At 38.2% G+C, this 12874-nt stretch overlaps 1 protein-coding gene across 1 annotated transcript in view; it reads left to right on the plus strand.

Moving 5' to 3' along the window:
• Nucleotides 1–5659: 5659 nt before the first annotated feature.
• Nucleotides 5660–12874, plus strand: part of spidr (scaffold protein involved in DNA repair) — a 193400-nt gene continuing 186185 nt past the window's right edge. Inside the window, exon 1 of the mRNA XM_052022596.1 lies at nt 5660–5800. Within this exon, the coding sequence (XP_051878556.1) occupies nt 5791–5800 (10 nt within the window). The 5' untranslated portion in view covers nt 5660–5790. The remainder of the gene's footprint in view (nt 5801–12874) is intronic.

Genomic DNA, 12874 nt, shown 5'->3' on the forward strand with positions numbered 1-12874 from the left:
AAAACATTGATCTTTTAGTCATCTACTCTAAAATCTGCATACTGGACTCGTGTCAATTTACGTTTGGTAATATATCCATGAAGTACAGGTGACCCCTGTGTCATTGGGGGGGGTGGGGGGGGCTGTTATGTTCCTAGAAGATGGCCCATATCTTGATTTTCTGTAACACAAAGCTGTGTCATCTGCGCAGGTGTCAAGAAGCGCAAGTTGAAAAAAAAATTTTGTGCTCGTTTATCTGCTTGACATAAATTCTGTAAGAGCGAATTTTATTCTGTATCCCAAATTTTTGGCTTGTGATTTGTGAATTCTGTAAGGGCAAATTTCCATTACCCAAATGGCTGTAATGTGAGGGTTGCCTGTATTTTGTGATATTTCAATCATGTTAAAACTGTTCCCTAAAAATGTGACTGTTCCTGTGTGAGTTATTGATGTTATAGGGAGATTGACAAAATTAAAAGAGAATGACGATTACCACAGCAAGAGGTCATTTTGAAGAAAGCGAATATAAATAAAGAGAGGAAAGTTTTAAGACACTGATCAGTCAGAATAAGTGCTGGCCACTAAAATGTAAGGAATAGGCAAAGTGTATATGATTATTCTAGTTAGCCAAATTTTCACCTCTCACCATCATGCTGAGATTTTATAGTCTTCATCTTCCCACAGGAATCTTCTTATAAAGTTGACTGTAATTAAAATGCAGCAATGAGATTGAAATTGTAAGAAGATAACTACATGTTAATGAGTCTACTATACAGAAACTCTGAAAGAGTCAAGGATATAGATGACTATTTGGAAATTATGGGTTCCTTATGTAATGTAGTTCTAAAATTTCTATTTGGCATATTGACTGCTTTAATATATTGTATGTTTCAACATTTTTCTATTGGCTACTGCTATTCGTGTAGTAATGGGTAAATACAAAGCTGAGAGCAATCCTACAGGAAAGGACAGAAAATAAAATTGGACAGGAGAATTACTTTTCCTGATCTTAGACATCTCGGGATGGTTGGTTTAAATAGGCAGAGTGGATTTGTGACTTGTTACATCAGCTGGATTGGATATACTTTAAGTTAAGAAATGTAGAAGTGACTACTTCCATTATAAGCCACCCCTCTCCAAAAGCAGGCATACGAAAAATAAATACGTGTTCCAAATTAAGTGCCTGAATCAGCAGAAATTATTCCTACCCTTAGTGCATTTCTCCTCCATTTCAGAGCTGGCCTCTGAATTCCCTTTTTCATAGCAGTCACTCTTAAATATTACAGACATAACAGAAATCAATGTAATATTAAACCTGCAAGTTGATATTTAGATAGCAGAATTTGTCACTGTGTGCACCCTCTGGCTCCTATGGTTTAAGAAGCTTTAAATACTGAATCTTCAAAAGGTGGAACAAGGTGTTTAATAATATCTGGTAGTTTTTCTCCTGGAGTGTGTACATATAGTGAATGTTGTCTGCTCTGTGTATTCATTCTGCTTTTAGATTGCATTTCTCTGCATGAAAGAAGGTTGATTCACATGCACAAAAAGGTTTTGTTTCCCCTTTGTCATTTTGTTAGAATAACTGTAATGCATAACTGTTCGAGATTATAAGATGTGTTAAATTCCAGTTGGCTTGATTCTAAGCTTTGTATTATAAGTCATCATTTTAGTTGTCTGATCAATGGGGCTCTTTTAAACTGCATTACAATTTCTGTTCCTCAGACAGTTTCCTATTTATCCCAAGGCAGAATGTCATAAAATCTGTTGTTGCATTTACTATTTGATTATTTAGTTCCTCTACTAATACTTATCATCTCCCTTTGACATTCTATGACAAAAGTGTCCATTTCTCCCTTCAAATTACGCACTTAAGTGTACAGTTCTTGATAATCGGATTTTAATACCTGTTCAGACTGCTCATCCATTACAAAAAAAACTTTAAAACTATGCATTTTTTACATAGTTTAACCCTCTCTTCTGTCTTTGTAGTCTTAAAGTATTACGATCCATGCCAGAGATCACAATCTCAATTATTACTGTGTCTCAGAAGACTGTGTTAAAGCCTTACTTCAGGACTTAAACACAATCTTGTATTTTAATACTCAAGTACACCACCAAGTGTGTATAATTAGAAATAATGTCTGCTCCCTTTCTAACAGCACTGTAGAGTAAATTCACCAAAAGGAGATCGTATGCATTACAGTTATTCTAACAAAATGACAGGAGAAACAAAACCTTTTTGTAGTAGACCAAGAATGTGCCTCTGCACCACCTTCTCAAGACTCAGATCTTCAGATTTTAAGAGTCAGTTGAACTGAGGTTGCAGGAAGATTCAAAATTTACACATGATTCAAAAAGGAGTAAAGTTCCTTTGGTTAACTAATACCATTAAAAACAGACTAACTGGTCATTTATTTAATTGCTGTTTGTGGGACAATGCTGTGCATAAATTAGCTAGGGCATCGACCTCCATTACTGGTTTATGTTGAAAGGTATTTTATTGTTGATGAATATGTAGTATAAAATGCAAATATATTCTATGTGTTGTCTTCGTCTTTTGACATTAAATGTATTTCAAAAGTAATATGACAATTAAATATTTGTGTTAAATTTTCTGTTAAAGCTTTTGGTGCATTGAATACTATCTGCTAAATTTGGTTGTTTAGAACTTTTTTAATGCTTTGTTAGATACAACAAATATTAGCAGTCAGAACTTGGAGGAAACTGCAGAAATTGTGTGGAGTTCCAGTGAGAGTGATATATCAGATGGAGAGGTTATGACAAGTAACTCAAGAGTCACAGAAGAAAGAAGATCTGTTCTAAAAGGCCAAACTACAGACAACACCTACCAGAAATACATCTGTATGCTCAATTCATTATCAAGCAGTCAGTCCAGTGAAGGCAAGTAATTTTTATTAAATACCCAGAAAAATATTGTAATTTGAAAATTGCTAACAGCTAGCTGCATTGAAAACCCTCATATTTTACAGAGACTTTGATTCATAGGGGGAAAACTTTGGACAGATATAATAGGAAAGATTAATAGTGAAAATGAGGCATAGAAGCACTTGTGATTTCTGAATTGGACTAAATTCTTAAATAAATAATATTGATAGTGTAAAGCAGTCAGTAGTGCAATGATCAAACTATGTTGTATGGAATAAAAACTAAATTGATGGTCCATGTTGTGTATCACCTGAGTGAACAATGCCTGTCTGACTTTTTTCATGCATCAGGCATTCGGAGTTGTAATATTAAAGTAAATTTCCATTCACTAACTTTTGGGTTTTTAGTTCATTTATAAATGATTGTTATCCATGGACTTGCATTGAAAACATTTGATGATGAATTGTACCCTGGCATTAAAATGAAAGTCAAGTAGGTGGAAAAAGCCAATAAGTAAGGTGTCAAACGGAGATGTTATTTTAATCATCTAAATTGTAAATAAGGGGATATAAGAATTGAAAAGTTGAGAGAGATCAGACTGATGTTTGATGTATAGCACCTGATAGTGTACAAGATGGATTGATTAATTGAACTGAAAGAACAATCAAGTTTTGTGTTAGATTTAAAGGGAAGCACTCTCTTCTTCAGTGGTGTAAGTGATGTTTTTGACTTGTGCATAAAGCATGGGGGAGACAGTAGATCGGTGATCTACAAATAGGAGACAGTTTAAGAGGAATGCTATATGTTTGGTGTGTGTCGGGTCCTTGTATATGTTATGTTTAGGATCATTGTATATATTGAATAATGATGGGAACTGAGTGAGATACTCCTATCCTGATCTTTCTGTCAGCTGGGAAATCTTGGGCTAGGACCCACCAATCTGCCTGCAGAGTACCAGGAGACCTCAATTTTCTGAGATTGGGCCACATTAAGGGGGTGGGGAGGAAGCTTAAAAATATGCTGAGGTTTTCTGAGAGAGGACGTGGAGTTCTGGGCTAGGTGGCTGGCTTTGGGCTGCTGGTGCCTGTGAAATGGAGATGGTGAACGACTGTTGGGAAGTAACTCTGAGGAGGGTGATGGGCAGCATTCAGAAAGTGGGTAGCAGGCAGGCATCGACTGTGGGCCAGCTGGGGTTGTGAAGCATGTTGGGCAGGGAAAGGAAGCGAGGAGAATGTGGGAGTCGAAAGGCAAGAGAAGAAGGAAGGCAATCAAGTTTTGAAAGATATTTTTTTCCATTTTTAAAACATTTTAAACTGTTTGTCTCTGAACTGTCACTCTGAAACCCATGTAATGCAGCAATCTTCAGTGGTGGTATTGAGATTTTTTAGAGACTTGAGTTATAGTTCAAAATGTGAAGAGGGACAGAGCCAATGGAGAGATGGACCAGTGGAAGATGGGCACTGACTGGGGAGAGCTGGGATAAGGAGCGGAAGTAGAGAGACTGAGGGAGGGTTTGTGAGAAAAGGGTCATTTGTGGACAGGATTATTTGTGTTTTTTGTGTGTGTGTTAGTTCTGTGCAGCAGTGTCAGATCTTGGACCATGCTCTGTTAAGACTGTTTATTTGCATGCATAAAGGCCATCCCATGTTAGTAAAAATTAATGCACAAACAACTTCCCTGTGCTCAGAAATAGAATGCAAGCAGGTCATTCTCAGTCTCGAGGGATGGCTAATAAAGGCATTGAGGAGGAGTGGGACGTGACAGTAGTTGATTACAGAACCCCATCAGCAGAGACATATAAGCAGAAGAAAATAGGAGCAGTCATAGGCCACTTGGCCCTTTCAGTCTGACACACATTCAATATGAACATGGCTGATCTGCCCCAGGCTTCACCAAGGACCAAGTTGGATGGGTAAAAATCTGGCATGGGGGAGGGGGTGCTTTTTTATATAAGAATGACCAGCATTTTTTTTAAAAAGTTCTGTTTTTGAAAGCTGGCAATCATAGGTAAATTGTATGTGTTAAATAATGCATCCATGAATAAGTTACAGGCATTGAGGACCAGTTTGCATCGTGCTCTTTTGTGATGGGTTTTAAAGAAAGCCTTAGTGATTATGTAAGCATCTTGAAAAAAGCCAAATTATTACTAGTTCTAGGAGAAAAATGCAGTCTATACTGCTACTAAAATCATTGTTCATCAGATGTCAAAATGTTTTCCTTTATAATTACAAAATATAGCACAGATCTGCCTTTCAATGAAGTGTTGCCTTTTATTTCTGGGAGACTTGCCCAAGTAGCTTTCATCAAATACAGAAATCCTTTTGCTTAAAGTGTCATCACTGTCATTATTGGGAATGGGGCTGGCAATGAGTAGAGTGGCTTTTGACAACATGAGTGAGTGAAATACTTCTGGTGGAAGTTATTGAGAGGGAAGAAAGGAAAATAAGTAACATAAAAGCTAACATAACTGTGACTGTGTAAACCAATGTTAATCAGCTATATTATTTTACTTCATAACCTTTCTTATTTTTGTGTTATGATAAGCATACAGCTGAGGGTCTGGATTTTTGCAAACCATTTGAAAAGCAGAAAACAAGGCAAGTTTGCATTTCAGACTTCATCAGCTAATTACAAATAGTTGTTACCTTCAGGTGAATTCCAGTCCGAACCTGCATCACAATTTTGAAGCAGTGTTCACAGGTTTTAAAATGTCCCTTAAGCCTTTAACTATTGTTCCTAAGTACAATTTGTCTGTTCTCTTTTTACAGAAGAAGAGCTTGCGATTGACTGGGACAGTTTTAGTGAGGATGAAGGTGTGACTTCTGACCAAATGGGGTGTCTATTGGACATCCAATGTACTGATTCGGATGCTTCAGTGAGCAGTAAAGGGAGTTGTAGAGAATGTGTAATTCAGCAATCTGAATGTACAACAGTGAGTCTGATCAATTTGGTACTTTTATTTCATTCTTTAAGGCATTGTAATAATTCCCTTTTTTGGTGAACGATAGAATAACATTATGAATGGAACACCATATCATTCAGAAATTGATGTTGAATTGCAGGTTTACAATTAGAATTATTAGTGAATTAACTTATTTTACCAGTAAGAGTAGACTGTTTTGGTAATTTGCATTATTGCTATCATAACTTGGTTCATAATTTTAGAGGCCAGCAAAGTGATGATTTTACAGATTCAGTGGAAAATGGAAGGACATTCTCAGGAGGATATTTTAAGACACCAATACAATCTCCATTTGGCAGGTTAGGCTCTTGTTCAAATGTTTGTTAATATTATTCTGAAATTACCCTGGCCCATTGAATTAAATTTAACAAACTATTTGCACTAGATATGGGATGGAAACTTTGGTTTGAACAGGGATGTAGTCACAATTGTTTTGGTTCATATTTGAAATATGTTTGCTTGAGCTGCTTGAACTGGAATAGTTAAGTGTTTTAAACTGTATTTGCTCTTCATTTTAATTAGTTTCAATTCTCTTTTGTTATCCCATTTTTGCTGACCATGTGCTGAAAGCATGACGCAGATATAAACAGTGTGAGCTTTTGGAGGGAAGAAATAAAATATGAAGAACTACTTCTGAAAATATCATCTCTAAAAATGTATCATAAAGGTCGCCTTTTCTACTGGTGGTTAACATAAGCTTTTTACATTACTCCAGAAATTTATTTTAACTAATTGCAATCAATTATAAGGTGGTATTAACAACAGAAAAGTGAACAATAAGATCTAAACTACTACTTTCTATCTCTGGCCTAATTGTTCTGGGTTCCAATAGTTAAATCATGAATTAAGAACTTCCAACTTGTATATGATACAATGTAAAACATGTCTGGTTTTTAGTGAATAAGACTTAATTTCCCATTACTGCATTCTCCCAATTCAATTGAGTGATGCTGTTTATCTGGTCAGCTTGTATCTGCTTGAGCAATTATCCTCAATACTTGCAATAAAAGTGTAATCTACTACCTGCTTATTTAACCAAAACTGCGTTATCATGGTTAATATTTTTTTGGCATTACGTATGTATGATTCATTGAAAGAAAAGGAAAAATCTATGGATTGTTGAAAGTATATAATTGTATGATAAAATGTCATTTTTTTTGCTGAACTGGGGATCCCAATACTGATGTTCATATTGCAGATGTTGGGAGACTTTACTTTTCCATTGGAAGAAACAGTAGTTTCAGATAGTTATCCTTGGGCCACTGAACCACTTCTCAGAACCATCGTGCATTGTTAGTTGTCATGACTATAATTTTCACTAGTCTTCTTTGTACCAATTTATTCAATTTATGATTGGTCTTTGACCCAGATTATTCCTGCTTGCTAACAGTAAAGATGAGACAAACTTCTTGGCACTCTCTTGAAATGGGGCACCAGTTTAACAATGTGGCAGCCAGAAACGATGGAAGATGGCTCTATATTACTTGGCAATGTCACTGACAGTACTATCAGAAATTGTCATTAGAGGCAAGAGATGCAGATTATTATTCTCAATTGTGAAGTTAATTGGGATTTTATTTTAAAACTGTATGTGAAAATTTGTATAGGCCCTAAAGTGATGTAAATCTACAACGTCTTTATGTTTAAGATAAATGCTAAATATAAAGCTATGATCAACACTTGCAATGCTGTCTTTCTATGGCCTTGCAATTCACAAAATTAAGCAACTAACTACTGACATCGACAGTGATGACTTTCAGCATTTGGTACTGGGGTAATGAGGAACTTGTTGCTATAATTGGTTAGGAGACTGATAGAAGTCTTGCATATCAACTGCTACACCAAAATATTGCTAATATTACTGTATTTTTAAAGTTGAAATATATGCATTTTGAAATTTGTATAAAATGCATGACCTTAAAGGTATTTCCATATTCTCTGCAAGTGACTTTGACAGGTGATTGGTAATATGAGGCCTGAGCCAAAAAGATGAATGGTTGTAGCTCTCTATATTTTTTTCATGTAATTTGTTGCTATTTTCATTTGAGGTTGCATTTTTGTTAGCTAGCTCTTACAGAATTTAATTGCAGTTTGGCATCTCTCTCTTTCCAATGAAAGTGAATGTTCAAGAGCTTTTTGTGTGTGTGTGTGTATATATATATGTTGTATATACTGTATATATAATATAATGTATGTATGTGCATATAATATACAGCGTATATATATTAAAAAAAACATAAAACATAGAACAGTACAGCACAGTATGAGCCCTTAAGCCCACGATGTTGTCCTGACCTATATAAACCTACTCTCTGATCAATCTAACCCTTCCCTCCTACACAGCCCATAACCCTCCATTTTTCTTACATCCATGTGCCTTTTTAAGAGTCTTTTAAATGTCCCTATTGTATCAGCCTCTACCACCACCACCCCTGGCAGTGCGTTCCAGGCACCCACCTCTCTTTGTGTGTAAAACAAAAACCTACCTCTGACATCTCCCCTAAACTTTCATCCTCTAATCTTAAACTGATGTCCGCTGGTATTGGCTATTGCCACCCTGGGGAAAAGATGCTGGCTGTCCACTCTATTGATGCTCCTCATAATCTTATACACCTCTATCAAGTCGCCTCTCATCCTGTGTCGCTCCAAAGAGAAAAGCTCTAGCTCGCTCAACCTTTCCTCATAAGACATGTTCTCTAATCCAGGCAGCATCCTGTAAATCCCTGCACCCTCTCTAAAGCTTTCACATCCTTCCTATAATGAGGTGACCAGAACTGAACACAATACTCCAAGAGTGGTCTAGCCAGAGTTCTGTAGAACTGCAACATTACCTGGCGGCTCTTAAACTCAATACCCTGACTAATGAAGACCAGCACACCATACGCCTTCTTAACAACTCTATCGACCTGCGTGGCAGCCTTGAGGGATCTATGGATGTGGACCCCAAGATCCCTCCGTTCCTCTACACTGCTAAGAATCCTGCCATTTATATTGTACTCCCCCTTCAAGTTCATTCGTGCAAAGTGTATCACTTCACACTTTTCTGGATTGAACTCTATCTGCCACTTCTCCACCCAACTCTGTATCCTGTCTATATCCCATTGTAACCTACAACAACCTGCTAAACAATCTACAACACCTCCAACCTTCCTGTCATTTGCAAACTTATTAACCCACCCTTCCACATCCTCATCCAAGTCATTTATAACAATCACAAAGAGCCGGGGTCGCAGAACAGATCCCTGCGGAACACCACTAGTTACTGACCTCCAGGCAAAATACTCTCCATCTTCTGCCACCCTCTGCCTTCTGTGGGCAAGCCAGTTCCGAATCCATACAGCCAAGTCTTCATGGATCCCATGCCTCATGACTTTCTGGATGAGTCTACCATGGGAACCTTGTTAAATAAATATGTTGGAGGGGGGTTGGGGGTTGTTGGATGGGGAGAGAGGTTGGTGGTGGGGAAGTTATGGTCAGCCTTGATTTTATCTTGATCTGGTGTTTACTGGTTCATCTATTTTGAAGACCCTTCAAGTTAATTCTTGTTCCATATGTACTAATTTTTCTTATTTTGATTGAAGAACTTGTTATGTTCTAAGAGATAGATATGTCCAGTGAAACCAGTGGTTACTGGATTGGATGTGGAAATCATGGAAGATTTTTTTCCTGACTAATTCAGTATCCCTTTGGTAAATGTAGTGCCACTTATTGCAAGGCCATATTTGCTTAATCAAACAAACCAGGAATTTACTTGCTCTGTTGCTAATAGCTCAACTAATTGAACCAGTGGAGGTGCTGTTGGTGACCGTTTTGAATAATATTGCTATCTGAAATATGTAGTCAACTAAAGTATTTCATAACTGGTATATAAAGCTTCAAAGTTGCGAACATTGGGAAATTTTGCAATTTAAAATGCATTTACTATGCTCAGTATTATTGTGTCCACTGGGTGGCACTACAGTTCAGAAAAGCTGTTTATTCACATGTAAAAGCCAAATTTTGATGCTTTATTTAATTTGTGTAGCTACGCTCTGGAAAGAAGCATAATATAGGGAACTCGGTGTGGTTGAAGTTCTTAAAGTTTCCCGTAACCTATATGATGTAACATATGTTTCCCACTCCATGCTCTCCACAACAGAATCAGAGTATGATGATCAACTTGATAGAAGTGATTAATCCAAAGATTTATCTGACACCTAACCCATCACAGTCAACCATACATGTTTATAGATCACAAGATCACAAGATAAGGGAGCAGAAGCAGGCCATTCGGCCCATCGAGTCTGCTCCAAGGAAAAGGGAAAAAGAAATGGGGTGGGAAAAAAAGAGAAAAAAAAACTATTCTAATCCCATTTGCCAGCCTTATCCCCATATCCCTTGATACCCTGACTATTTAGATATCTGTCTATCTCCTCCTTGAATACCCCCACTGATCTGGCCTCCACTGCTGTGCGTGGCAAGGAGTTCCACAATTTCACCACCCTCTGGGTAAAGAAACTTCTCCTCATCTCTGTCTTGAAACTGTACCCTCTAATTCTAAGATTGTGCCCTCTGGTCCTGGACATGCCCACCAAGGGAAACAGCCTAGCCACATCTACTCTATCCTTACCTGTCAACATTTTAAATGTCGCTACGAGGTCCCCTCTCATCCTTCTGTACTCCAGCGAGTACAGTCCAAGAGCCGACAAACGCTCATCATACTTAAGCCCTTTCATTCCTGGAATCATTCTCGTAAATCTCCTCTGAACCCTCTCCAACGTCAGCACATCCTTCCTAAGATGCGGGGCCCAAAACTGCGCACAGTATTCCAAATGAGGCCTCACTAGCGCCCCGTAGAGCCTCATCAACACTTCCTTACTTTTATACACTATACCTCTCGAGATGAATGCCAACATAGCATTCGCTTTCTTAACCACCGATCCAACCTGGTGGTTAACTTTTAAGGTATCTTGTATGAGTACCCCCAAGTCCCTTTGTACTACCGCACTATCAATCTTCTCTCCTTCTAGATAATAATCTACCCGCTTATTTCTACTTCCAAAGTGTACAACTGCACATTTCTCAACATTGAATCTCATCTGCCATTTCCTTGCCCATTCTCCTAAACTGTCTAGGTCCCTCTGCATTCTTTCTATTTCCTCTATGCTCCCTACTCCTCCACTTATCTTGGTGTCATCCGCAAACTTAGCCACACAACCATTTATTCCATCATCCAAATCATTGATGTACAAGGTAAAAAGGAGCGGCCCCAACACCGACCCCTGCGGCACACCACTAGTAACCGGTAACCAACCAGAACGAGATCCTTTTATTTCCACCCTTTGCTTCCTGCCAACCAGCCAATTCTCCACCCATTTTGCTACCCTGCCCATAATTCCATGACCTCTCATCTTATTAATCAGTCTCTTGTGAGGCACCTTATCGAAGGCCTTTTGAAAGTCTAAATACACAACATCTACCGCCTCTCCCTTATCAACCCTACCTGTGATTTCTTCAAAAAACTCCAATAGGTTGGTCAGACAGGACCTCCCCTTCACAAAACCATGTTGACTAGGTCCTATCTTGCCTTGCGCCTCTAGGTATTCGGTAACCTCCTCCTTGAGGATAGACTCCAATAATTTTCCCACCACTGACGTCAGACTAATAGGTCTGTAATTGCCTTTGTGCTGCCTCCCACCTTTCTTATACAACGGAACTACATTCGCTACCCTCCAGTCCTCCGGAACCATGCCAGAATCTATCGATTCCTGAAAAATAATCGCCAACGCCTCCGCTATCTCCACAGCCACCTCCTTCAGAACCTGGGGATGCACCTCATCCGGTCCGGGAGACTTATCAGCCTTAAGCCCCTTTAGTTTTCCAAGCACCTTCTCCCTATTAATCTCAATTGAACTCAGCTCCAATTCGTGAGACTCCTGACTAATGGGCACATTGCTTATGTCCTCCACGGTGAAGACCGATGCAAAATATTCATTCAATTCCCTTGCCATCTCACTATCATCCATTATAATACCTCCTGCACCGTTATCAATTGGTCCTATGTCAACCCGTGTCTCTCTTTTATTCCTTATGTATTTAAAAAAACTCTTAGAATCCTTCCGAATGTTGTCCGCCAGCTTCCTTTCGTAACTCATCTTTGCTTTCCTAATGACCTTCTTAGTTTCTCTCTGCAGATTTTTAAAATCGTTCCAATCTTCTGTTTTCCCACTAATTTTTGCTACTTTGTATGCCGCCCCTTTTGCTTTTATTTTATCCTTCACCTCCCTCGTTATCCACATCTGTGCCTTTTTTCCATTCAAAACCTCCTTTTTTCTTGGAATATATCTGTCCTGCATTGTCCTTATTTCCTGTAGAAATTTCTTCCATTTTTCCTCTGCCGTCCCTCCAGCTAACTTACTCCTCCAATCAATTTGGGCCAACTTATCTCTCATACCTTTGTAATTTCCCTTATTCCACTGAAATATCGATACACCAGTTATCAGCTTCTCCTTCTCAAACTTGAAACTAAACTCAATCATATTGTGATTACTTGTTCCCAGTGGTTCCTTTACCTTTAGTTCCCTAATCACCTCGGGTTCACTACACAGCACCCAATCCAAAACAGCCGATCCCCTGGTGGGCTCCTCAATAAGTTGCTCCAGAAAAACATCCTTGCTTCCTCCCTTCGCTCACTGTCCTCTGTTCAGCCAAACAGAATGGAAAAGGCAATAAAAAAATTCACAACATCTTTGTAAATACATCAAAATACTTGGATTTATTTGATGAAATTGTGTTTAAGCTAACAATTTTCTGAATAAAATCCCATATTTTAATCTGCCTATCATCCAACATTCTAATTGAAGTAGGTAATTTTACTTAGTTGATTTTTTTGTTTAACCTAGAACTTAGTAAAGAGTTTGAATCATATTTTTTTCTGTCCTTGCCACATGTGGAATGATTTGTCAAAATAATATGCTGAGCTAGACTAATATTGCTTATTGGCAATGTTCAAGATGATTAAGCTACGGATGACTGACTTTTCGTCACCTCTTTTCTCTCACCCTC

This window comes from Pristis pectinata, chromosome 9, assembly GCF_009764475.1.
Source record: "Pristis pectinata isolate sPriPec2 chromosome 9, sPriPec2.1.pri, whole genome shotgun sequence".
NCBI classification, from domain to species: domain Eukaryota; kingdom Metazoa; phylum Chordata; class Chondrichthyes; order Rhinopristiformes; family Pristidae; genus Pristis; species Pristis pectinata.